General features: G+C 34.2%; 5 protein-coding genes across 14 annotated transcripts; 2 read left to right on the top strand and 3 right to left on the bottom strand.

The window, feature by feature from the left end:
• Window positions 1-4043: 4043 nt before the first annotated feature.
• On the top strand, window positions 4044-5144 carry mRpL13 (mitochondrial ribosomal protein L13). Its single transcript, XM_040721617.2, has 2 exons — window positions 4044-4251; window positions 4323-5144. The coding sequence occupies exons 1-2, from the start codon at window positions 4134-4136 to the stop codon at window positions 4772-4774; spliced, it is 570 nt and encodes a 189-aa protein (XP_040577551.1). The 5' UTR covers window positions 4044-4133; the 3' UTR covers window positions 4775-5144.
• On the bottom strand, window positions 4847-7582 carry LOC121126280 (casein kinase I). 3 transcript variants are annotated; one of them, XM_071891740.1, is made up of 7 exons: window positions 7461-7582; window positions 7170-7369; window positions 6215-6518; window positions 5886-6154; window positions 5706-5826; window positions 5420-5648; window positions 4847-5358 (listed from the first exon to the last, which is right to left on the bottom strand). In XM_071891740.1, the coding sequence occupies exons 2-7, from the start codon at window positions 7270-7272 to the stop codon at window positions 5296-5298; spliced, it is 1089 nt and encodes a 362-aa protein (XP_071747841.1). In that variant the 5' UTR covers window positions 7273-7369; window positions 7461-7582; the 3' UTR covers window positions 4847-5295. The 3 variants fall into 3 exon arrangements, with proteins under 3 accessions (XP_071747841.1, XP_040577550.1, XP_071747840.1); XM_040721616.2 differs by having other exon boundaries at window positions 7418-7556; XM_071891739.1 differs by lacking the exon at window positions 7461-7582 and having other exon boundaries at window positions 7170-7442.
• Window positions 7583-7984: 402 nt separating this feature from the next.
• Window positions 7985-11892, top strand: LOC121126286 (uncharacterized). The gene is made up of 2 exons (XM_040721621.2): window positions 7985-8828; window positions 8890-11892. Exons 1-2 carry the CDS (start codon window positions 8381-8383, stop codon window positions 11328-11330), a joined length of 2889 nt encoding a protein of 962 aa, XP_040577555.1. The 5' UTR covers window positions 7985-8380; the 3' UTR covers window positions 11331-11892.
• Window positions 11758-14076, bottom strand: LOC121126287 (xaa-Pro aminopeptidase 1). Its single transcript, XM_040721622.2, is given in 5 exon segments — window positions 11758-12754; window positions 12849-12904; window positions 12906-13303; window positions 13366-13627; window positions 13698-14076. Coding segments are annotated over 5 exon segments (1803 nt in total). The 5' UTR covers window positions 13926-14076; the 3' UTR covers window positions 11758-11895.
• A 1089-nt stretch (window positions 14077-15165) lies between these two features.
• Window positions 15166-16994, bottom strand: LOC121126288 (uncharacterized). 8 transcript variants are annotated; one of them, XM_040721624.2, is made up of 3 exons: window positions 16793-16994; window positions 16164-16316; window positions 15166-16096 (listed from the first exon to the last, which is right to left on the bottom strand). In XM_040721624.2, exons 2-3 carry the CDS (start codon window positions 16233-16235, stop codon window positions 15359-15361), a joined length of 810 nt encoding a protein of 269 aa, XP_040577558.1. In that variant the 5' UTR covers window positions 16236-16316; window positions 16793-16994; the 3' UTR covers window positions 15166-15358. The 8 variants fall into 8 exon arrangements, with proteins under 8 accessions (XP_040577558.1, XP_040577561.1, XP_071747842.1 ...); XM_040721627.2 differs by having other exon boundaries at window positions 16164-16310; window positions 16793-16924; XM_071891741.1 differs by having other exon boundaries at window positions 16765-16896.
• Window positions 16995-26968: the final 9974 nt, after the last annotated feature.

Here is a 26968-nt window from a genome sequence, read left to right as displayed (position 1 = left end):
ATTTTGTCTGTGAGGATGAGCACATGAAGCTCAATCCCTCATAACATAAATTCCAATATACTTTCATGAGTTTGAATCCCTTCATATTTTCGGGGGATTCTTCAAACTCATTTGTTCCATCATCCATGGCTTCATAATCAAATGGTAGTGTAAACTTTTTACCAATTAAATGATCGAGGGTAATATATTCTGCGTTCTCCACGGTATAAACATGTTTAAAAAGCAAAAGAGCGGCAATCGTAGATAAATCTAACCGGGTTTGATCTAATTGAGAGAATCGTGGGGAATGTAATATAAACATACTTCTGATAATCTTAAACAATAACTTTGAACAATAGCTTGTTCTCAGAGAGTTATTTTTTACGAGTAGGACTTTCATAACTTTAAGCACTATAGGAAGTAGTTCCCCTCCATATTCCAGATTATCTTCCTTTAAAATGTTTTCCCAAATTTCGACTATTTTTTTAAATCCTCCACTCTCTATAAATTTAATATGAATTAAATTATCTTCAAGCAAAACTATCAAATGACTCAAAGATCTTTCAATCTCTAAAGAGCAAGTATCATCTGATAGGAAAAGTGTCTCCATTACTTTGATAAACTCTCCTATACTTTTTTGATTTGACTCAACAATATTTCTGAAGTTAAGAATGTCTTTGGTTCGTTTTATGAATGAATCACTGATATCACTTTCAAATATATCTGCAAATCTGGGAAGCTTTAGGCAGGAATTTTCTTCCTGTGCAACAAAAACTTTAATGTTCGCTTGGACAGCCTGTCTCAAATTAGGCGAATTATGAAACAATAAACGAAAATTAGATTCCAGAAGCTGATTTTTGTTGAGTCCTGAAAAAGTTCTCAAGTCCGAGTCTGGATTAAGAGCATTGAGTATCATTTTTCCTAATCTTGTATCCGGATTAGATAAGCACTCTAAATATACTATGTTAGGGACAAGTACCGTTGTAACTATTTGGTGCCATATCTTTTTTAATATATGCTCTGACTTTAGCAAGTAAAGTAATATTTCTTCACATGCGATTTTAAGAGAAGAAGAAGAATCCTCATCCATAATGGTCTTGCAAACTTGTTCAATGACTTTGTGGCTGCTTAATAAGAAATATATTTTTTTGCATGGATCAAACTTATTAAGAGCATGTGATATCCCCATAATATTTTGCACTAGAGAATGTAGACACAGATATATTTGAGTTTTTAAATGGGAATTTTTAATCTTAAGGAGTTGAATGATGGGATGATGAAGCTCAGGATTTCCCGTATCTGAACAAAATTGAAAAAACTTAATTAGATAAAGGTGACTTTCATGAAGAGGATAGGAAATCACAGAATGGCGGGCTGAATTGATAATATCATTTTGATTTAATGAACCTTTTAAGAAAGTGACGGCATGATGAATAGACCTCAACATAGGCTTTACTTCTATATCAAAATCCTTTCTGGAATCATCATCCAGTTGCAACAAAACATCACTGTGAAACTTAGGTTGGCTCAAGTATAATGTAGGATCATAGATACATTCCTTTAAAATATGTTTTAATTTATTGTGAACTTTTAAGTCAAGTGAGCTTGAGAAAATCCACCATTTAAGGCATAATCGAAGTAGGAGAAGGTAAGCTACTCTATGAAAGCGAAAATTCATTTTGGAACTATGATACGTATAAATATTTGAGATTGTTCTTGAAATTTCGTTTATCCTTCCACCATCTTTTTTGTGGATATCGACATTTAAGAACTCTAGAAGCTTGATGAGTTGGATTTCAAGAGTATATACCGAATTAAGGAGACGATAGCTATGATCTCCATCATTTAAGACCCATAATGATAGAGAAGCCTCAAAAGTAATCCATACGAACTCCACAGTTGAAAGACACTCCTTTTTCAAAGTCACTGCTTGAAGTCGATCCTCTATACTATTGTTCTTTGAATCCGACATGGAGTCATCCTCATCATAATAGCAGGAATGGTCCAGGTTAGACATGGCTTTACTATGAAATTCACGTGACAACTCCAGTTTATTCACTAATTTATGAATATAAACATTGAGAGACTCACAAATATGAGATTTAAGACTTATATTGTCGGTCACGTCAAGTACTTGAATGAGAGTTTTAATGAGAGCAGGTCGTTGTAAAAATACTTCGGGTGGGAAATCAATTAATAGAGAGCTACAAAAAGTTTGACAAAGTTCCCTCATTTGATCTGGATGATGAGCTATATCTGTATGGGGACGTAGATGTTCCAAATCTATTGACGAGAGAGATATCCATGGAAATGTTGGTTCAGACTCTGTAAGACTGTTGTCCAGTTGAGAAAATTGAACTTTCTTAAAATAATGTTGACGGACAGGGGAATAGGTACTGGGTTCTTCCAAAGCATCAGCTTTGGAAGGGGGGAGAAGTAAACGAAGTGGAAGGGATTTCATAGGTAAGACTCTGGGGGAGGAAATGGATGATGATGTTGTGGTTGATATTACCTCTGGACTGTTGGAGTTAAATTGAATTGCAGATATGAGATCCGCCTCATTTGCTGCTCTTAGTGGGATTGGAAGCTTTTCTTCTAAAATCTCCCAAACAAGATTTTGTAAAACCTTTTCTCCTACGTGAAGGCGCCATTGGGAGAGGATTTTCCGTACTCCAAGATCCATGCAGGCATTTTGAACTTCAGTGAATGAGAGAATGTTTCTCAAAAGTAGTAGAGCAGTCTTGGATCCTTGCAAAACATCTTTGCGAATAAACCAAAAGTCAACGAATCGTGCCAAAAAGTTATCTTTTAAAAGATCCGCTGCTGAGAGGAGTCCTTTGTCTAGCTTGGAATGAATAGAGCTCAGAGCCCGAAGACGGATTTCAGGCACTGAACTGTCAATAGGGGGAAATGTCATAATAATAATTATTATTTTTTGACATATCTTTGACTAATAACTCTAGCTATGAAATGAATCAACATTTGAATTAGAGCACAAATCGATTAATACTACTAAAAATATTTTTACTAAAGGGAAAGAGAAAAAAAAAGTGTCAAAACCACTGAACCTCGCGTACTCTATTTTTGATCTATCATTAGGATTTAGGAAGTAATACATTCCTAAATTCAACCAACCAATATATTAATTAAATTAGCTTAATATTGATGTTAATCTACTCTAAAGCTTTATTAACAAAATAACGAAACGCGCCGGTTAGCTGGAAAAGCTACATGCTGGTACATATATTTTTTCCCCCAAATGCCAATGGTTTGACGCCACATATTCACATTTTGTCATTTTCTAGCTCCCTTTTGGGTTTTGCAGTATGCAACTTCTTCCTCCAGCGAATGTACCTTGCTAATTCAATTAAAAGGGTAAATTCATGGGGGCTGCCAAGTTAGTTATAGACGGAGTAATATTCAAGTATACTCGACGTCCCCCAGCGAATAAAAAAAGTGTTGGTACGACACTATGAGCATTTTTACTCAAGTTATAAGTTGGATCATAATTGAAGAAGAGGCTAAAAGTCGATATTTTTATTACATAAATAAAAAAAGACATACTGTAGGCCTTGTATACTATTTTATACAAAGTAATATGCACTAAAATGGCCAGATTCGAACATTTTGCTTTAGGTCAATTAGGGACGAGAAAAATAGGACTATTAGAGAAAATACCTTTCAATTTTATTAAAATAATTGACTTTAATCCATTATATGAAAATAATACTGTATAACGAGGTTATAACATATTTTTAATAGATATTCGGGTCAGATATATAGTAAAAATAGGGATTAGAGGGATAGATTTTTGATAGACAGTAAGGTTGAAGACCTTTTATTTGTTGGTCCTATTTTGAGATACATGATACAATAGTCCACTATTTTAATTAATATTGTTATAAAACTTGGTTGTTTAGGCCCCAAAATGCCCGCCATTAAATTAACAATGATGAAGTTCATCAGGTGAAAATACTCTGTTACTTTGAGAAGGTTGCAAAGATTTCTGTATATGACATGCCATAAGAATAGACAACTCTGATTTAATGGGGAAGGTTGTTTATTATTAGTAAATATTATTATTGATGCTGATGTGCTCATGCTGTGCTATTTAAGTCATTAATTAATATTGGTGCAATTAAAGAATAAGAGGAATGTCAGCCTTTCAAAGAGTCCAACAATGGAGCACATTTGCTCGGAATTGGCATATTTTTGACGCAAAAAGACAAAATCCATTTGCTAGTGCAAAAGTAATAACCAAATATCTTGAAGGTAACCCATTACTCAAATAGTATTTAATATTTATAAAATAATAATAAATATCCGCCTATTTCTACTACTAGGGAAGCATAAACCAATTCACCATGCACTCAATGACTGCGGTGACCACGTTATTGTAATAAACTCTCGCCATGTTGCACTACTTGGGAGAGAATGGCAATTTCGTGTATATTTTCATCACACGGGTTTCCCTCAAAAACGTTACAACGGAGGTGCAAAATGGATACCCGCATGGCAGGTCCATGAGAGAGATCCAACATTAGTACTATGGAAAGCTTGCTATAACAATCTCTATGGCGATCTTACTCGGAAAGGTAAAATGACCCGTTTGCACGTCTTCCCCGATGAAGAGGTTCCTGACGAGCTTTTAAACAACGTTTCAGGGATGATCCCTCGAATTAAAGACGCTCCTAAAAAACTGAGTGAATACAGTGCAGAAGAAATACAAGCCTTTCCCAGTCTCTGGGATTATCCAAAGGACTTTGTTAAAGATATGGTCACAATCAATGAATAACTTTTTTTTATCGATATATATTATGTTTTAGGTAGCTTTGTGTATTTTTTCTCTACCATTCTACGGCAAAAATAAGTAAACAGTATATATTAATCTTTTTGTGAATGTACAACACAATTATAACAAATATATATTTATTCGTAGATTACTTAAAAATGTCTTGAGATCAAAGGAAAAAAAAATATTTTTATTCGAGGGCTATTATGACGGTGAAGAATCACTTCAGATTTTATCATTCCGTATCTCGACGCAAATATTTTCTTTTTGTTTTCAAGACTTCGATTTTCATTGGGCTAATGAATTAACAAGAAATTCAATGTTTTGAGTGATAAATAAAAAGGAGGGTGGCCCCCCATTTAAATTTTTCTTATTTAAATTTTTACGCTTCTTTCGTTGACTAATATATAATGAACGACGCATAAGGTATTCAAATGAGCAGTAGTAGTGTACATCAAAAATTAAACTAAAAGAGTGTAGATATGCGATTACTCTTTTTAAGCTTAGAAAGTTCTGGATGGTTGTTAATGTTGTGTGCGGTGGTGCCTATTAACACTTGCAGGTGTCTCTTCGGCTACTCTTGGGTCCTAGAATAAAAAAATAATCATGTAATTATTCCAATTTGTATATAAACGCTTAAATATTTACCGTGTATGAGGCTCCTTGAGGTTGATTGTTGGCATCTGGAGGGTCCTTGGAGTGTCCGTTCGTTGCTTGGTCCTCATTGACGACAGTAGCACGTCGATCAGGACGTACCATATCTGGTGGAGGATCCTTTGGAACATTTCCACCAAATTTAAGCATATTCCAATCGAATACATAGTCGTATGTAAAGCCTTGTTTATGAAAGAGATTACGAAATAACTGTCGCATGAAGCTAACAAAAAAAAAAGGTGAAAGACAAAAATAAAATATAGAATTATATAATGCAAACCTATAGTCTGGCTCATCCGTGAAGCCCAAGCATCTGCAATAATCCAAATACATTGCAAATTCACTCGGGGCACCCATGCATAATTTGTGAATTGGAGTAGCCATCTTTTCTTCGGATATTCCTAGTAATAATGAATAATTAGCACTCAAACGGAACATTTCCTTACACTTCCTTTCATACTTTCGTATTTCTGAAGTTTAGTGGCAGCTCTGAGACCTTGCCAAGGAAGTGTGCCAGTCACGAAGTACATGAGAATATAACCCAGGGATTCAAGGTCATCTCTTCTACTTTGTTCGGCCCCTAAGTGGGTATTTATACTAGCATATCTGGCGGTTCCAGTCAGGCTTTTATTCATCTTGTATGGAATGTGGAGGCCTCGTATGTCGCGGTATTTTTTGGCAAGACCAAAGTCTATTATATACACTAAGTTACCTCTTTTTCCTAACCCCCTGAAATAGTATACGGAATAAAGTTATTTACAGAATGGTTATACAATTATATCCACTTACATGAGAAAATTATCGGGCTTGATATCCCTATGGATGAAGCGTTTAACATGAATGAATTCTATCCTTGTTATGAGTTGATCTGCAAGGAGTAAAACTGTCTTGAGACTAAATCGACGAGAACAATAATTAAATAAGTCTTCCAAGGAGGGTCCAAGCAACTCCATAACAAGAACATTGAAGTCACCCTCAGAACCAGCCCATTTCATGACTGGAATTCCAACCCCTCCTTGTAGCAAACGGTAAAACCGAGATTCCAAATGTAACTGAGGGTGCTTGGTTTTGATACATTCTAGTTTGATTGCAACTATTAAAAAAATAAATATATACATATAGTTACTTATTATCAATATTGAATGTATTCAAAGATCATAGAAAGTTATTTCTTTCAGGGGACTCTTTCAAAATTCCATTAAAGGTCTACGTAAAATAAAAGAACATGACTTGAGGAGAGAGAGTAGATGACAATGTAGATCATTGATGCATAGTTCAACTTTTGCAGGACTAAACGACTAAAGTCAAGTCTGATGCTAATGATATATTAATATTCAACTCATGTTGACTGAATGTTAGAATTGTAATATATCATATTCGATTAATGATGGAAATAAGGTGAATACTCTGTCTAGGATGGGTATCAAGTTTAATTTATATATAGGAGTACTAAACAATTCCCAAGGGAGAGGATCATTTATGATTTTAATTAAGCGATATGTACACTGCGTTTAATTAATCAAATAATCATAGATTATTTATATTTAGGCCCATCTAGCAAATGATTCAGGAACAAAGAACTACATCCTATAACAGACCACGACATTAAATCATTGTATTTTCACAATATGCACTAAATCATTCTAGTTTAGTACTAAATCCAGTTCTCATCCAAGACAATCCTCCTCTAGTCATTGTGTTGCCCCCTGTCAAAGAAGCAGAGCAAGCTCGTAAAAGTTTTAACCTTCTTCGAATGTAGAAATATCAGTTCCAAGGTATATATCACCAAAAGATCCACTCCCAATCTTCCGCCCTAAGCGATATCTATTTCCAACACGGAGTTCCATTCTGTATTTAGCTCATTCGAGTCTTTAAAAAAGTCTTATAACTTTATAAGCGTGGAAACGGAGAAATTGGAGGATATTTATTCCAAGTTATATGTTACTAAAAAAAACACGAAATAAAGAATCTCTTTTTTTTTTTTTTTTTCACTTCTTGGTTTTGGAGCAGTGAGCCCTGAGCTAGCAGCAGTCACCTTTCTTTCTTTCTTTAATTCTTTCTTTCCTTCTACAATTCGCTCTTCAACACTTCTTCATCGTTTTCTTTCTTCCTTCTGGCCGGAGGATTAAAAAAGTCGTCTGCGCACCTCAACAGCTTCTGTTTCAGTGCTCCTTTATTTAAAAACATAAAATAGTAAGTAGTAAGATTCTTACTTAGACATAGGTAGAAATAGAAGGAAAAAGAGACAGAGTGAGTAGATACAATATTAAGTTCATATACGCATCGACAGCTCCTCCTTCTTCAAGCAAGCTTTAAAACAAAGTAGCGGAACGTAGATCACGTGATCAATATTTTTACAAATCAATGGTCGGCGTAAGGCATATTTTTTTCTCCGTTAGAAGGGTTGAGTATGACTCCACAACCAACTAGGCAGCCTCCATGAATTTAAACCTTTTAACCGAATTATCAGGGTACATTGTACCAAGGGAAGAAGAAGTTGAATACGGCAAAAGGGAAAATGACAAAAAAGAAAAAGTGACGTCGTCTGTGATATCGTAAAGAGCGACACCTTGCGTCTGAAAGAGATACAACTACGACCATCTATCTCTTACCCCTTGCAGGCGCAAAGCGCACTTTACTTCAAACTAAAAGAGCTTCCAGAGAACTCATTGATGGAGTTTCCTCTCTCTCTTACTTGGATTACTGTTCCCCCCCATTCCCAGTATGTGTGACATCATAGCTGCGATATTAATTTATACATTATGAATTGCGCCCTGTATTTCATGTGTTTAGTTATATACAGAATGCCTCCTTTCTAGAAGCAAAAGGATGTTAAGTGAAGGAAGGGAAATGGCGTAGCTTGTGACACGAGCAAAGGTGGAAGGACTTGAAAAATTAACTAAAGTTACTCCAATTAAAAGAAGTTTCAACGAGGAATCCTATGAACCTTGTGTTATGAAGAAAGATGATTGGAGGAAGGAGTGTTTGGATAGAATCCAGGATTCGGAATCAATTTTGAAGAATCTTCCTCATAATGAAGAAGAAGAGGAAGAGGTCTTGATCCTATCTGTGAAGGAACAACAAAGAATTTTGCGGGCTTTAAATACCTGTAAAAACATTATAAGATCAAGTAAGGTTCCATCTAATGAAGAGCCCTGGAAAGTGGAGTCCGGAGATGAACTGCACCTTAGTTTGAGTGAAAGTGATGAGGGAGATGAAGAAGAAGATGATGAGGAAGAGGAAGGAATGGAAGATGTTCTGAAGAGTAAAATCAAAGTGAAACATGACGAACCCACTTTACACGATCTCATTGAGCGTTTGCTTGATAATTCTAAGGGATCGGACTCCTGTTTCTCAGTTTCAGCTGAGGAGTATGGTTTGGCTCACTTGGAAGTAATGCAAGGTATGGTATACATAACTATATTCAATTCAGGCCCACTTGATTGAATTGCTTTTCATTTAAGAGGGATTTTTTGAATGGAAGAAAGAGTTGAGTTGGTCCATGTTCAGTGAGGATCGCTTCCCCAGAGATACTCCTATTTTAATCCTTGTTGAAAAATTCATGACACTTTTTGGACCTCCAGAAACAAAAGAAGGATGGGAAAGCTATATTAAAACCATGCAGTCTCGATACTTTTCTTTAGAAGACTACAAAGACCCTCAACCCTCCAAACGTCGTAAAATAACAGAACCTACATTAGTTTCTAGAAGTCCCACAGAAAAACAGTGTCTATTAAATCAACTCATTAATTGGATTGTTGAAATTCCTTATGATTATGAGTTCCATTCTGACTTTGATGTCCTTAAAAGTCTAACTCCTAGTGATTATGGACTTGTTCCTACGGATAAAGGCTCATGGAAACACCAATTACTTTGGTCCCTTTTCGAAGATGGTCGTTTTTACAATTACCATGGGACTTTTTTAACTCCACTCTTTGGTTCATCTTCACCAGGAGATGTAGGACCTTATGATGAGGATGGAGAGTCTCTTAATATTCCTTCAGCGCATACAGGAACCTGGCTCATTACTGTCAAATCTTACAAGAAACAATTTGAAAAAATTTGTAAATCTATACCAGAGAGACCCAAATGGATGCGAAGAGTGACTGAATCCTTGTCAGAAGTCAAGGATGCGACTCGCAAAGCTCGCCTTCGAGAATTGATTAATTACGTTCGTACCATATATAGTGTCTACTCTCGAATTAAAAAAACGGATTTCAGAGAAGACTTTGATGTTCTCTGTGGTAAAAGGGATACGCTTTACTACGGTCTACCAGTTGATGCATTGAGAGGCGTCAAAACAACTTCTAAATATTTTCTTTATCAAGTGCTTGTCAATTCATGTCCCGAATTAGCTGAGGCTAAGCCAGTTTTTTATTCTGGGTTGTTAAATTGTACTGTTAAGGCTCTAACAGATTTTAAAAACAATCATGCTGATGTCCTTGAAGCTTTACTACCTCGTTTGGAATCTCATGAAAGAGATCCTGAGGAAGTTATCTGTGATCCAATTGACGAGAATAATATAGATCTTGGACAAATATTCATAACTGCTGGTGAGGCGCTATCTCTTGAATGCTTTAAGGAAGGTTATATTGGTGAAATCACGGGTCAAAATTTATGTGTAACATACTCTGCCGTAACCCTGTCGCACTGTTTCTCCAAGCTTAAGGATCAATTAGTGAGGTCACCATTTGCGCTAATTGGATCAAAAAATGTGGGAAACAATTATTACGAAGGGCGGTTTCTAGTTTGTGACCATCCTGGGGGAGCAGATATTCAATTAAAGAGAGTTATGGACTTTTTAGTTCATGGTATGGGGTTTTCTCTGAACGAGTTTCATAGTCAAGTCTTCGGCTCATGGATCAAAAGAAGAAGAAAACGAAAAAACAATGAAGAAACAAACTTGTTGAATAAGCCGCAAGAAGAACTCACCCAAGAATTAGAGTTATTAAATGAGGCTTTTGCGAGACAATACGAATTTAAAACTAGTCAACCCATAGTTTTTAAGACATTTGATGAAAAACAAACGTACACTATAAGAATAATTCCTGAATTCCCATGGCATGAAGTTGAATATTTGTCACTTGTTTATGGTCACTCCTCGGAAAATCTCGTCCTTCGAAATTTCTTATCTCAAGAATCGGCGGATAAATTCAGAAATGAAGACTATATCCCTTCTAGAGGACAACGTTTCTCAAAATACTCATTCTTTAATATTTTTTGCAAAATGATCCTGGTTTCATGCAATCTCGATTGGAAAAGTCCTAAGTGTGTTGAACTGTTTTCTTATATTCCAGATTTTATATCAGAGTTTTATGATCCATTCCTTGAACTTTCAACTCGTATTCAGTTTCTTAAGAATGCTCTCTCAACGCTTACAGCGCAATGCCCTCATTGTGGACAGATAATTACTTCAGAAAGTACTAAAAGACAGAGAAACCGTCTCACAGCGCACATTCGAAAGTGTCATTTAGAAGTAACTGCTTGTGGCTGTACTGGAATAAAATTTAAAAGCTATGCTGACAAAAAGAGACACATTGCCTTTGTCCACTCAGGTAAAAAATATGTTTCATGTCGAGAATGCGACTACTACACCACTTCTGAGCAATTCATGGAAAATCATGTCAATCGTAATCATGGAAAACCTGGGGAAAGCTTTATTTGTTCTATATGCGCTGGAACATTCCGCTCACCTTATTATCTTAGTCTACATATGTTTCAACATGAACATCACAAGTGTGAGTTCTGTGGTTTAGAAATTATGGGGAGAAATAATTACAAAACCCACAGACGAAAAGTTCATGCTGCAGGATTCAAGTGCCAGTATTGTCCTAAGCTTCTTGATTCTCAATGGAGACTCGAAAAGCATATCAAAATCAGTCACAAAAGATTTCAGTACCTTTGAATCATTATTAGCCTCGTTTATAGGTATCTAGTAATGAGCCTTTCCTACTCGACTGTATCTAAAACATTCAACTAATTAATAGCATATAATTATGTACCTTGATGGATCTGGTCCATATATTATAACATATGTGCCTGTAATTAATTAAAAATAATTAATTTAGGTAATTGTTCCAATAGTGAAAATAATTCGGTTACTTTTGCGATTGTTAGGTTTTCTTGTATTTTTGTTCGTATATATTAATTTATTTTTATAAAACTCTGTAGGCCCCTAGCAAGCGTTACAATTAAATGAAGTAGCTGACTATGGTAATCTCTTCGTTATACCATTTCTTTCTCTTCTATTATTATTTTTTTAAATACGATAGCTTCTATCAATTTATACATTTTGTTACACTCATTATTCAAGATCCTTGATTCTTTGGAAATATGTTATCGAGTCAAAAAAATAAATGTATTTAATCATTGTTTATAAAATGAATTGAACATTCAAATAATAGCTTGATTAATTTACAAACACTACAAATTTAATAAGAATATAAAAACGTGTCTTAAGCTTAAAACAATTATCCTAAAGGTTCTGTCTCTCTAATTAGCCAATTAAGTGCCTCTTTAAGTCCAAGCTCTCGAAGAAGGGGTCCAACTCTATCCTTACAAAGTGTGTGATAGTCATCAATATAAGCTACTTCATCGGAAGAAAGCATGGTTGGCTCAATTAATTTTTTTTGAATAGGGACTAAAGTAAGGTTTTCAAAAGTTAGGAATTCCTTCTGACCAAAATTATTCTCAGTGTCCGCCCTTACAATTTGTACCAAGTTCTCAATACGAATACCAAAATTACCATCTTCATAGTATCCTGGTTCGATAGAGAGGACCATACCCTTTTCGAGACCGGGATCATAGGAGTTATATCGTTTAGATATACCCATGGGACCCTCATGTACATTCAAATATGATCCTACGCCGTGTCCCGTACCATGAGCATAGTCTAAACCAACTTGCCATAAAGATGATCTGGCAATTGAATCAAGTGCATATCCTTTAACTCCTTTAGGAAACACAGTCTGAGTAAGTCGAATCTGACCTTTGAGAACTCTAGTAAAACATTCTTTAATTCGATCAGATGGAGAACCAAAATGTACAGTCCTGGTTACATCAGTTGTCCCATCCTTATATTGACCACCTGAGTCTACTAAATAAATGTCATTCCGAGTTAAGACTTTGGATTTTCCGGGCTTTGGACGGTAATGAATAATGGCAGCATTGGGACCGGACCCACTAATTGTAGGAAAACTCGTACCGACGAAATCGTCCATTTCTTTTCGAAAAGAATCCAGAATTTGTGAGGCCTGGAATTCATCTACTTCCTTCTTTACGATTTCTTTCTCTAACCATGCGAAATATCTACATAGAGCCACAGCATCCCTGGAGTAAGAACCGGTATAATACATTCATTTAGTAGTATCTCTTATTTGTATATGTAAGTATATAATAATGATTAATTAATCCCTTTTCTTACCTAATATGACAATTAACAAATCCCTTCATTTCTGTTTCATTCTTTACGGCTTTTTTTTAAGGATACCGGATTTACAGATATTATTTTATTGTTTTCTTGCGGAATATTAGCAATTAAACCTCTTGAAGCATGCTCAGAAAACCATATTTTACAATCGGAAGAAGATTTAAACTCTTTAATGAATTCTCCAATGGCATTATACGGTTTAATGATGACTCCATTCAAAGGTATGTCCAAAAGTTCAGGATCCGTTAAAAACAAATAAACATCATCATATGTAATGGCAGCAAAAGAAAAGAATACTGGATTATGAGGAATATCCGATCCACGGAGATTGAATGTATATGCAATCTCTGCTAAATCACTTAAAATCAAGCATCCACACTTCTTCTTTTTCATTTCTTCACGGAAAAAAGATACTTTATCTATTAGAGACATTCCTGTATATTCAATTCCTAAGAAGAATGGTACAAAGTTAGATATATAATTTCGATAAAATAACCTAGATTGAGTTTACCAAGTGAAAGAATGGGTTGATTGGGCATTGGAGGCTGTGATTCACCCCACACCTCATCTATGACATTTCTTTCCAAAGGAATAAGTCGAAACTTCTCAGCATGAAGCTCCATTTCCAGCCTTTGGTATTGTGAATTAGATATATGGAAGGGATCTACACCAATGCGTGATCCTGGATTAAGAGTTTTGGTAATAAATTCACCGATTTGACTTGCTTCATCCTTGTGCAAAGTCCATAAGTCTGGATTCAGCTCTTTCCCAGCCTAAAGATAAAATAAAATGAAACCCTCATAACAAGGAACACAGGAATTAATGTATAATTTATCAACAAACTTGAAATATATATCGTCCATCTGTCCACAGATGAGCTGATTCTGGTTTGTTTAAGATAAGGGCTGTTCCGTTCGAGCCTGTAAAGCCAGAGATCCATTCCCTTCGTTTATCTCTCTCAGCTAAATATTCACTTTGATGAGCATCCCCATTAGGAACCAATAGTCCAGCTAGATCCAAGGACCTGAGTGCTTTTCTTACTGCACGTAACTTTACAATGGCTGGATCCATGATTCTGTGGAAACGATTGGAAAGGCCAAGGAAATAAACGTAAAAATTAATGTACACTTGTGTAACTAATTTATAGGTATGACTTATAGTTATGAGCAATTAACAGTTATAAATGGCAAATGCGTCCTACAATCAAGCGCTCTTTATTTCTATAATCTAGGGCCGGCTATGCATTTTTCTTTATTTAATTTTTATCAATGTAAATAAAAATATCACGCAACCTACTAAAGTCAAATTTGGGAATATAAGTGGCTTATTAGTTATTACTAATAGATAATTATAAAGCTTTACATGCGATGACCCTTTTTCGAAAAAAAATAATAGATACATTTGATGATGATGCATGCTAGAATACTATGTAATTATGGTTCCCATTCATGTTACTCCAATTGTAAAAGATAGAATGTTTAATTATTTACCAGAAATTGCATTGATTAAGTGTTGATTGATTAATAATTTCATTATGAGGATGGCTTAAAAGTTGGCTCAAGTCGCTATTATAATCGCTGGAACAATTGTTCATTTATAAATTAGAAAGAAATAACATCTTTAAAGAATATACGAAGTCAATCAATCTATCATTTAAGATTCAGTGGACAATGTGAATGGAGCAATCGTTTAGATGGAGTGAAGTTCTTATGTACCTGATCAAGTCCTGATTAACACGTATTCTCTATCCCGAGGTCGCCTTTGACTTTATAATTATGAATATATGTTTGTCATTGTAGTAGTCTAGTAGATAATTATCTTGTTATTGCAGCATAAATCATCATCACATATTTTTATTATTATTATAGGCAAAGTGTTATAGAACCAATCCTTTTATTTGCATTAGGTTGAAAAAAAGTTATTGACGATATTTGAAGCCATGATACTTGACAGGAAATTGGCTTGGATACCTATTGTGTAATAGTGCATATTGTACACAGGGGTGGGCATTCTGCTAATCTGCTATTTAGTGGACTAAGAAAAAAATGACAAATTAGTGCAGATTAGTAATTAGCAAAATACCTAAATTGTAAGAACGCTAATTCCATCATTAATTCTTACTTACTTAGATATCTACTGGTTTGTGAAGTTTCGCTATTATTTGACACTATAGTTTCAGCAGGGGGTCTTTTCCATTTTCAAATAGATAAATTTATAACCCTGTTGCAACGGTCATGTTGCCTTGTTGGCGCCGAGGAATAAGTCTCAAGGACTATACATACAAATGATAATTAAGACTCAATAAAGTATATAATCAGTTGGAGGTACGTCTTTATTGGTGAAATATGTATAACTATCTAATCTTATTTAAATAGTTATAAGTACACACAAAAAAAAAAAAAAAAAAAATAGACTCGGAATTATAAAAATAAATCATGTCGATAATAATATAAGGATAAAAACGTAGACATTATTGGTATTTCCACCTCATGTCTAAATAGCAATTACGCTCCACTTTTCTTCACATCACCAAGAGCATAAATTGTATTGACTTTATTACGCATAGGAATTCTTTCTGCAGCAAGACCCGAACTTGCTGCCACACACTCCATATACTTTCTAATAAAATATTTGTTATTCTCATGAACGATAGGACTCTTAACGTACTCCTCGATATCCATCCATTTCAGTTCCTGAAGCTCTTTTGAGCATATTTTTGTCTCCATAGACAAGGGACGAAGATAAGCCACAAAATATAAATCTGAATTACCATACAAGTACTTGTGAGCGTGACGGAAACCCACAAAATGAACAAACTCTGTTTCAATCCCTGTTTCTTCAAAAACCTCTCTTTTAACAGCATCTGTAAGCTCTTCCCCCGGTTCGACATAGCCTCCAGGTAATTTCCAGTGATCATCCTTACGATGTTTTTCTTTTACAGCTAATATCCTACCATTTTCGTCGGCAACTATTGCACCAACTCCAACATTGTGATGACTATATAAAGGTATGTTGCATGATTCATCTCCTCGTAGACATTTGAGCATGACTAAATCCCCACTTTTTGCGTGATGAAACTCAAAGCCATTTGCAATGAGAATGGGAACAACTTCAGAGCTCTCTTTGTTGATGTAAAACCAAACTGCATGAATTTCGTTACTTTTCCATGTCTCTAAGGAAGACTTTAAATCCTTTATAAAGTTAGAAAGTGACGCGAGTTTTGAAGTACGAACTGTAACACCCTTCACAAGAATAATTTTTGTACATTTTTATTGTTGTCTAATCATAATATTTATTTAAACCGCTCACATCGTATATATCCGTGGTGAAGGGAAAGGTTGAGGAGGGGGTCAGAACTGTATTTTGGTCCGATGCGCTCATGGTTGTCGATGTAGAAAGGAGATGACGAGGATCTGGATGTCTTCGTAGTAGTGAGCCAAAGGAATGATGTGTAACCTAAATCTTATTGAAATAAATTATATAATTATTTAAAGTAAAATGTTAAAAATACATTTAAAATTGTATTAAGCACCAGACTCTTTTAAAGCAGAAATAAATAGTTGATATACAAAATATATAAAATGGAAATGAGTAATAAAAGCTAAAAAATTCCAAGGAAAGTGTTTTTACACGCTGCAAACTGCTTGAACCATGGATAAAAATCTTTGCCAAAATAGACATGACGAAAATAGGTTCTGTAATAGTTCCTTATTCTAATACATTATAAAGCTGAAAAGAAATAAGCTGAGGGCGATCAACAAAATAAAATAAACTCATTTACTTTCGTATTTATTTATATTATGTAAGATTTGATTAAGAATTCAATTATATCATCATGCCAGTGTAAATCCTTCAGATAAACATCACGGTTAAAAATTGACACCTTAAAGTTATTTATGACATTAATTACCAATTTAAAAAATTAATAATAAACTCACTTATTTTGTAAAATAATACAATTTTTAATCTGTTAGTCGATACTAATTTTCACTTCATGAAAAATATAAATATGTTTGTTGATTCAATGCGCGCGCAAGGTTATGTAATAATAATCAAAAACTCATGACGTCATTATAATATTGCTCTTGCTTTATGATGAATGACATAATATCACTGTCATGAAACAGAAATAAACAACAAGTGGAAGAGGCGTCATGAATATCTATCAAGAATGTTTTTTTATCTCTATTTCTGATTCGTCTAAAATTTTTGTATATGTGCAATCAACTTATCTTGCACAGTTTATTGTTTTCACGTCTTTTGACTTGTAATTTAATACAAGTCAACGCTTAGGGCAAGGTTATATATTTTTCTTTAGATTTAACTGGAAACTATATTGCTCGACAAACGCTAGACCGTAAAAAACCAGTCGGGCTACATGTCTCTTTATTGTATCACGCAACCTTTACTCGCAAAATAATCGGATAAAATGGCCGAAATCATATGGTAATTAGCCAATTAAGTCAAACGTAGATATACTAATAATGATTTTTTATGTCAACCTATGTATTTTCTGAAAAGAAGCGGACTCTCCATGTATATATTGCTCCCTGGTATAGAATAACCTATTACCATGTTTATTTATCAAAAAGAATACATTATGATTTATGAATCATAAGTTTTGACTTATAACAACTCACGACGATATACATAGGGTATTTTTGTGTTAGGGCAGTAACACCATGCTTGTTTTCTCTTTCCTTTTTCGTCTCTTTAAGCAAATTGAGTAATATTCACCGACCTATGTATAAAAACTGCATACTCAATAGTCAAAGAAAAGAAGAGTCAACCGTCAGCTGATATATGAGTAATTGTTGAAGGCCAGTGCAAGCTAAGGCCTCCCATCCTTGCTCCTGAAATATTGAAGGAATGTCTATGGTAACGCCTCCGCCACCCTACAGGATAGTGAGAATATAAAGTTCAAGTTAGGCATCCTGCAAAGGGACCCCCTGTCGGGGTACCTCTCTAACTTCGTGCTAGATTGGTGCTTGGCAGAAATAAATAAAACCCCAATGAGAGGTTTTAAGGCCTATAAACTAGATAAAGAAACAATAAAATCTCTCCTCTTCGCAGATGACGCGGTCCTACTTGCGGAGGACGCTAAAAGCCTCCAGCAAATCAGTGATGTTTTCTTGGGTCAATGTAAGGAAGTAGGCCTTACCGCAAACTATAAAAAGTGTGCGTACACTTACATTGACCATAACTCCAAAAAAAATGAAACGTATAAATACCTTGGGATACATTACTCGCCGTTGGGGGTCAGCTATGCCAACATATTTGACCAGTTGAGGGATGGGATAAGAAACCTTGAGGCCAGTAAGCTCAGTGTTTTCCACAGATATCTAGGTCTAAGGGATCATCTCATCCCTCGTCGAAACTACCGACTCACCTATGCAAGATGCAGTTTTACAGATATAAAGGGGTGTGACCTCCTAATAAGGAGATCAGTAAGAGAGTGGGTAAGGCTGTACCACGATACTCCAAAAGAGTTTTACCATAGTTGGGTGCCGACGGAGGGTTGGGGCGGAGAGAGCTTCTCATCTCCAGCCGGACCCTAGCAAACGGTAGAGCTCTTTGTTTCTATCTCATTTCTTCTTCTCTCTCTTTGTTTCTATCTCTTATAATTTGGGCATACTTATTACTTATTGACTTTTATTATGAAATCAATTCAAAAATGAGTTTTATTCTTGAAAAATTGTCGTGGCCTTATCTTAAAGTGACAGCGATATAGAGTGTTTTTGGAAAGGCTCTTTTAAAAAATTAAAGATCATACTTTCAGCTATCAAATTCAATACTTCTAAACTTTTTGAATTTATTTGTCTTGAAGCTATGAGCCCCTGAATAAAAAGCATCTATTTTCCATTTTAAACAAAGATAACTCGAGTTAAAAGTATGAGGCTGAATTTAAAAAATGATGCTTTAAAATATATTTACATAATTTATTCATATCTTTAACACCAAGGGCTTAAAACTGTTTTGAACCATAAAACTAGTCAAAAATGACAAAAAATGTATGCCCATTTCTGAAGGTCACGAGGTTATGAGAGAAAAATAAGGCCATATTTGGAATCAAGAGATCAAATTCTATTGAATAGAGCGTATACAGGTTTTGCACCATTTTTGCCGTTGGACAGTGTTATCTTATCAATGACAAAGTATGAAATGATGAACCCTAAACGAAGGTATTAATTATAATATAAAATTATTAATTAATATAAAAATCCAATGTATTATATTGATAATAAAATAAGATGTAATATCTTTTATGAGTTTAAAATATGTAGAATCTGCTGCTTTAAATCCAAATAGGAATAGAATTAAGAGTCAATTTATGAAAATAATTAAAACAAGTGAAAGTAAAATGCTCAGTATCTTTGTTTATATCAAAAAACGAGTCATGACTAAAAGTGTGTTTAAATTAAATGAATTTTAAACAATGGCTAATATTTATATTATAAGTTATTACTCAACTTTTGCATAAAAAGTATTATACTAGATTTCATAAATAGAAATTTATTTATAATAAAACCTTCATTAAATGAAATATGAACAAGATTTATTAAAAAGTCTATATAAAGAGGCTTGGTCTTTTCTAAAAGAATGTTATTATAGAAGAAAAAAATATAACCAGAGATTCAAATAATATGAAACACTGGTATGTTAAAAATAGAAAACGAAAACCAACGTGGTCACTCTGACAATTTGAAGACTCTTTGGGAGGAGAGTAGCTTAGCTTTTATTTTAGGTTTCACTAAGTTAGAAGCTATCAGATGAAAGAAATAAACACAAACCCACCTCCGTATCTATAGGATACAAGGATGTATATAACGCAGAAATCACTCATCTCTATCATATTTATTCCATTTATAAGTTGGGGCTCGTGATATACGGTCTATACGGACAATTATATAAGCTGGACACTACAGGCTCACCCCTGATTACTTTATTACTACTGAGTCACTTGTGATTGGGAAACAAATGGAACATGATTCTAGACTGGTAAAGATAATGTGTTTGTCTTTTCCCGATATTTTGGTCTGCAAACCTTATTCTATTCTGCTATTACATAAAAATAGTTATTTGGAGCTGGTAAGTGATTATAATTTTACAAAATATACAACAGACGTCTTAACTTCTGTAGACTTATGTTGAAATATTTGAATGTCATTAAAGTTCCCAAACTGAGGAATCCTTCTCTAAACAGCCAATTTGCTTGTCACCATATTGGAATATTACTCTGGCAAGGATCTAGAATCTCAACACAGATAAATAAATTATTAAATGGTTGTCATACTATATACATAGTTATAAGTTGTTTTACTGAAAACAATGGTTAAAATGTAACAAAATAATAATACGATTGTTTTTAGTATTGATTGAAAAAATAATAAAGTATCAATGATATTCTTCAAAATTTACATTCCTTATTTATGAGTTCTCTGTTATTTTATTTTTTTATCTTATTGATTAATTTTGACCTTGTGATTGTTATCAGGCGAGTACAAATTTCAAAATCCTTCCTACTATTAGCTGTAAAACTATTATTGATATGTATTAAAAAGTATTGCAAGCAATACGAAAGTAGGAAATCCTTAAAGAATTTGATTTCCCCGAGTATTTTTCAAATATTTACTAAAATATATATCTCTTTCTGGAGAGAATTGTAAGAATAACAAGGAAACAGATGTTTATTCAATGGATCATCTTCAGTTCTGTTAGCAAGATAAACTCTACATCAACATAAATAACAAATTATGATCTTATTGCACTTTTTTTCTCAAGAGCATTTCACCTTTAGTACATGATATCCACACTTATAATTAATACATCATTTATTTCTTTGCTATACTGATGGTTTTTTTTAATATAAAACTATATTTAATATTGAGATAATGGTGTAAATCCCCTTTCTAAACCAATTTGAAAAATATGAATGATTGATATTTTGATTATGTATTAAAGAAGACGTGTATTTATAGCGGAGTGTTTAATATTATATTAAACATAGTTAAAGTGTTGTATTCTTACTTTTTCTTCGCTCTGCATAATTAATAGTAAGTGAGTTTCCTTTTTATTTGATTAATTAGCCTGTATCTATTTATTGTCTTTTGGGCTACAATTGATTGATTAATTAATAACTGTGCCGTTATGTCATCTCTTCCCTTGGCTGACGTCATTACTCTTAGGTGACCTGCTTATTCTTGACTTTGAGCTATCTTAACAGAATTTTATGGGGTAATCTATTCCTACCTTCAAAAGAACTACCCGACCAAGGTAATACCGAATACGGTAATCCCTTGCGCCCGATGGAGAAAGTTACTTTGTGAGGGATGCACACCCTTGCGCTCTTTATTCAAGAGTGTTAGGTTCTCAAGTAAATGAAAAATCCAAGGAAGAAAAATTAATATACTTGAATAGTTATAGAAGATTTATGTGGGAGACTTTTGTGTTTCTCATTGAAGATAAGGAGGGATCACCTATTGGACAAGAATATTTACGACACGACATGTCTCTGTTTATGACATTGCTATTAAATTTGGTTTTAAAAAGCACAAATTAGTTGGTGCTAACACTAGATTTGGTTTTTGACGGCTATATTTTTACTCTAAGTATCCAATAGATGTTAGAGGACGGTTGGATGACTTAAAAGAAGTACTCCCTTATTCTTTGAATCGATTAAAGAAATTTTAACAGGAAAAAGAAAATTACTATAACTTTGATTAATACTTTTAAATGTATTAATGAAATTAAGTCAGTTGAATGGTTGAAACAATTTGACTAAATAACTGTTCATTATCCCAAAAAGAATCTGCCAGACAGAGTGGTCGAGGATAAATATCAGAGGGATGGAGATTATATAGTAAAAGTTGTGGCCAACTCGGAAATGATTCCTCAGATTGTCTCTATTGATGGTTGTCTAATTAAATTAATATTTAAAAGTACTAAATTGCAGTGTCAAAACTGTTTTAGCTTTGTGCATAACAAGCTCAGCTGCGAGAAGGAAAGAATTAAAGCTCATGAGTATGATAAGGCTTTAAAAGCTTATCTGCCTTCAATGTGCATATTCGATAATATTATATTAAAGAACAGTTCTAATATGATGGATAAATCAAACCAGAATTCTTCTGAGAGAGTACAGTTGTCTTTAGTCCTGTTACTATTGAGAGTAGCTTGGAAGAAGAAAGTGCTCAAAAGGTAGTGATAATACCATTATGCCAAATAATTATTTACCAGAGAACTTGGAGACAAAGGAGCGTTTAATGGAGTCTAGTGCTGTCGATAATACTGAAAAATCAAGCATAGCCAGTTATAATGAAGTTTTTTGTGATACTGCCCCTAATGGAGTATGTTCCTCTAAAGAAGGTCTGACTAGTGATAAAGTTATAAGAGAAAATGAAAATTTTATGATTGAAAGTGAAGAAAATTATGTCGTCGTTGATCAACGCTCTTCAGATGTGAGAGTGGAAAAAGGAGGTGAGGAAGCTAATAGAAAAAAGCCGGGTAGTTTATCTAATCCATATTTAGATCCCAAGCAAATAATGAAATTTCGAACTCGTACGGAATCAGCAGGAAAGAGTAATAAACCGAACAGTGATTACTCTTCTGGAAGGCAGGAAAAATAGTTTAATTAATCATAGTGGGTCAGGAAAATTAGAGTTTTTAATCGTTGTTATTTCTATGATAACTTCATGTGCCGGTATTAAATTGTCAGAAAAAAGATTGCAAATGCTTATAACTGAATTTTTTCCTGAATTAATCTCAGATGATATAAAATCAAATCTGGGAATTAATAAGATTTTATTACTTAATACTAGGGGAAGACAGGATATAAAATGCCGATATGCATTGATGAGACATCTACTATCATTTAGTCCATACATATTTTGTCTTCGAGACCTAGGGGTTGTGGTGTCTACTTCTTGTAATGTTATTTGTCCAGTCTGCCTGCCCAAAAGATTCAAATTCAAAGAGAGGAATTTTAACTCTTCTTACAAATAAATTTAATGACAAGTCTTGCCTGAAAGAATAGTTCCAAAAAGTGACTCGCATAAAATAGGCGTTAAATTTTCACTTATAAATGTGTATGGGCCTTATGAGCGCTCTACGTTCTTCTTTCAAGCCATCATAAACAATCAAAAAATTATTTCTCTCCTCTATTAATTTAAGGAGATCTTTGCGTCAATTTAGATAATCCTTCCAAAAAATATCATAATACAGCAATATTAAATGATTTAATTGTAAGATTTAACCTTATAGACTCCATAAAGAAATTGAGTTCGCACGAAAATATTTCTTGGAGAAGAGGCAAACAATTATCTTACTTGGCTCTAGTCTCCCCTTCTCTGTTCTCTCAAATGAAACAGGCTTTTTACACACCTGAACCATCTTCAAACCATTATTTAGTGGAGCTTGAATTCCAAGTTTGCCGGAAACCAAGATATTTTAGATTCCCCCAGTACATTCCAAGTAAAGAAAAAATCAGAGAAAGGCTGAAAAGAAATTTGTTAGGTGGATTCAACCCTCTTCATTCATCTACCCAAGTGGCGTTTATGCTATGCCACATTATTCAACGAACTACTTTAGGATACGTGAGGAATCAAAGAGAAATCAACAATACGTAGGCTGCTATATATATTTCTGGCCTAGGCTACACTCAATATTGCCAGGAGCAATTTGACATTTCCTTTGGTAAGTTTGACATTTTTGTAGTATAATCGTACTCTGAATGTTTTGACGTATGCCCATCATTTGTGTGTTTAGAGTGACATGAAAAAATTAATTTGGAAAAAAAATGGAATTAAGTCGTAAACATTTTTGTGCGATCATTTTTCACAAATTTCGGCATGATTTATTATGACAAGAGTGCATTGATGAACTTAAATCTTTGTATGGCGATGAAACACGCTCTTATAGTACTGTGAAAAACGGATTTAATGAATTCAATCGTGGTCGACGCTCGCTAAAGACGAATTCCGTGAAGGTCGTCCAAAAACGGCCGTTGTGCCAGAGAACATAGATACTGAGCGTGAAGTGATAATGCAAGATCGTCATGTGACATACCTTCAAATAAAGGCATCCTTGGGCATTTCTTCCACCAGCATACATTCGATATTGCATGTACACCTAGCCGTAAAAAAGGTTTGTTCTCGTTGGATCCTGTACAATTTGACAATCGCTCTAAAGAATACTCGTGTTGATTGGTGCAAAGAAATGCTGAAATAATACGCTCGCCGTAGTTCAAAAGACGTTTATAAGATCGTCAAAGGTGACAAATCATGGGTCTATGCGTATGAACCCGAAACAAAACAACAATCGACTGTGTGGTTCCTCGTAGACGAACAAAACCTAACGAAAGTTGTTCTTGGAAGAAGCACTTCGAAGCAAATGGCGACCTATTTCTTCGGCAAAACTGGATCGTGAGGCAACTGTTCCACTTGAGTATTCTAGAGCGGTCAATTCTGAGGGGTAAATCACAGTTTTTTTGTCTGAAGTCTTCGGAGAAATTCGAAAAACGAACAAGAGAAGACGAATCATTGTTCACCATGGCAATACGAGCTCTCACACATCGGTTCAAACCAGCGCCATTTTGACCGGCCAAAACGTCGAATTGATGGGTCAGTTCAGCCCTGACTTGGCATCCAGTGACTTCTTTTTTTCCCGCACATCAAGAAAAAAATGTGTGGTCACCGATTTTCGTCCCCAGAAGATGCTGTTGAACCGTTTAAATGCCATGTTTTTGAGGTGTCTCGATCGGAAAAGAGCTTCGACAATTGGTTTGAGCGCATGCAAAAGTGTATAAATCATGCTGGAGAATACTTTGAAAAACAATAAAACTATTTTTGATGATAAATATTAGAATTTTCATTATTAGGGCAGAAATATATGTATAACAGCCTACTTATAAAAAAAAAAAAAAAAAATGATCAAATTGTTCGGGAAAGTTAATTGTTTACGCGGACTTACACTACTGACACCATCAACTCCTTCAGAATTTTAGAAGTTGCTGAAGCTGATATGGCAGAGAATGTTATTTTGGAAAATGATCCAAATAAAACAATAAAGAGGAAGGTTATTTTTCAGGCCTCTACTATGAAGAAGATCATTTATGAAGGAGAAATTATAATAAGTTTAAATTATATCCTGAATCATTTTACAAGAAAATTTCAAGAAATTGTAGACAATGAAAGTGTGAATTTTCCATTGAAACTATCATTCAAGGCTTCTTTAGATGATCAGATTTTCTACAAAAAAACCGAAATGCAAAAATGCACCTGGTCCGGATGGTATTTTTGAAAAAATTTTACTCTTTCCCCGAGGAAAGTGCACCTTATCTAGTGCACGTCAGTAAAGCTATGGAAAAGCTTGGTAAAATGCCACAATCTTTAACCAATGGAAGAATAGTCCTCATTCCTAAAAAAGGTAACGGAACTTATTCTAAGAACTGGAGACCAATAACGGTTTTTAACAGTGATGAATATTCTATGTCCTGCCGGTATGTTAAAAAAAAGAAACCAAAAATTAACTTGGTAACCCTCACACTTTGAAGAATGTTTGAGAGTAGAGCAGCTTCGCTCTCATGACGTTTCATTAAATTTACTGTGAGCAGCTCTAAGAGACATGAAAAAGAAATAAAGAAAACACAAATCATAATTATTTTCGTATGGCGCAACCTCTGAAGCTCACCTTTTCAGTTAATTATTGAAAGGATATTGATTATTACTGTTTTGATACATAGGACTTTTAATAGTACCATTAATTACATGTTTTTGACTCGTAAAAAGTAAAGGAGTCAGTTCCTGAACAACAGCAAGTCTTTGGGAGTCCTTATTTCTTCTTCAAATCACAAAGTGGATATGTTTCTTGTTCATTGTCGTCATATGGGATTCAAGATGTTTACTCCGAAACAGCACGTGTATTTCCTTAGTTATATTGTTGGAGGATATCACCCTTTTTGGGGAAGGACTTTAATGATAGGAAGATGAAAAACACCAATCTGATTCCTCATTAATTTGGAGGGGCCTTTCTGACCTAAAATTTCATCAAGGAAGGATATAATAGTCTATGTTGGTTGATACATTTTAGGATAATTAGTAAACGAGTTTTCTTAATTTACATACTACAATGTCAACAAATACAATTATGTCTACGATATCTTTATAAATGATCAATCGCGTTGCTTTTTTCGAGGAAGAGTTATCTTAATAAGCGTACGAAGAAATATCATATTCTATTCATATATAGCCTTATAAAGTTAAAGGGATTTCTCGGTGGTCCGGCGGGATAGTTTCTCTCGCCACATATGAAATAAGCCTGTCAATGACTCTTCCTAAGTCATTTTCCTTATCCTATTCATTCCAAACCTTACTTTCATTCTTTGGCCATTACTCCAAAACTTTTTTAAATGCAACGTTCATATGGTAACTCCTTTGGTGGTCGTTTCCTTTACTGTTGAGCCCATCATTTACTCACCATAAGCCTCATATCAATATATTGTTTGAGTTGGAACGTCTTGATTGGTAATCTCCTAATAATATAAATTTGTCATTTCAACTTTTTGAAATAGTATTAATAGAATTAAAGCTTAATGAAAAACGAACAATCCATTGCTGAAGGTTATTAGATTATGGTATTTGTGAGCTCCTTAAATTGGAGTATTGTATTAAGATGATTATTACATTTCAGATTTAGTGTTGCTGACATCTTCATCTAAAATAATGGACACTGTGACTTGTCAATTTAATTGCTTGCTCGGACTTCATATAGTTATTAAGAAACTTACTACGATGACTTTGCTTCACCAATAATTCAAGAAAGTTAGATGTCAATTGAGAATCCAACTACTGAGAAATATCGATACCTATTATAATCGATCGGAACAACGGGATAAAGTCCAATTAAACGAAGCGTATTGTAATTTTAAAAACGTTAATATTATATTAATTAAATTATAAACCTACTATTTACATAGTGTGTTCTAAATAGTCTCTAATTGTTTGATTTTAAACCGGAAAACCTAACCAAATTAGGCAATTAGTGAATAATATAGTGATTATTATTTTTTATAATTTCATAATACAATTTAAATAAAGGAAATATATTGTTCAAATTTCTTG

This window comes from Lepeophtheirus salmonis, chromosome 11, assembly GCF_016086655.4.
Source record: "Lepeophtheirus salmonis chromosome 11, UVic_Lsal_1.4, whole genome shotgun sequence".
NCBI classification, from domain to species: domain Eukaryota; kingdom Metazoa; phylum Arthropoda; class Copepoda; order Siphonostomatoida; family Caligidae; genus Lepeophtheirus; species Lepeophtheirus salmonis.
The sequence above is the reverse complement of the archived record's forward strand: the minus strand, read 5'-3'. Positions and strand labels throughout refer to the sequence as shown.

Excerpts from the sequence above, each read along its gene's own strand:
- LOC121126286 (XM_040721621.2), top strand. The coding sequence starts at position 8,381 with ATGAAGAAAGATGATTGGAGGAAGGAGTGTTTGGATAGAATCCAGGAT. Across the intron at positions 8,829-8,889 it reads TCACTTGGAAGTAATGCAAG|AGGGATTTTTTGAATGGAAG; the intron begins GTATGGTATACA and ends TTTTCATTTAAG.
- mRpL13 (XM_040721617.2), top strand. The coding sequence starts at position 4,134 with ATGTCAGCCTTTCAAAGAGTCCAACAATGGAGCACATTTGCTCGGAAT. Across the intron at positions 4,252-4,322 it reads AATAACCAAATATCTTGAAG|GGAAGCATAAACCAATTCAC; the intron begins GTAACCCATTAC and ends TTCTACTACTAG.
- LOC121126288 (XM_040721623.2), bottom strand. The coding sequence starts at position 16,535 with ATGTCTATTTTGGCAAAGATTTTTATCCATGGTTCAAGCAGTTTGCAG. Across the intron at positions 16,311-16,484 it reads GTTCAAGCAGTTTGCAGCGT|GTTACACATCATTCCTTTGG; the intron begins GTAAAAACACTT and ends AATAAGATTTAG. Across the intron at positions 16,097-16,163 it reads TCACCACGGATATATACGAT|GGTGTTACAGTTCGTACTTC; the intron begins GTGAGCGGTTTA and ends ATTCTTGTGAAG.
- LOC121126280 (XM_071891740.1), bottom strand. The coding sequence starts at position 7,272 with ATGGAACTCCGTGTTGGAAATAGATATCGCTTAGGGCGGAAGATTGGG. Across the intron at positions 6,519-7,169 it reads TATTTCTACATTCGAAGAAG|TTGCAATCAAACTAGAATGT; the intron begins GTTAAAACTTTT and ends TTTTTTTAATAG. Across the intron at positions 5,649-5,705 it reads ACGGATGAGCCAGACTATAG|CTTCATGCGACAGTTATTTC; the intron begins GTTTGCATTATA and ends TTTTTTTGTTAG.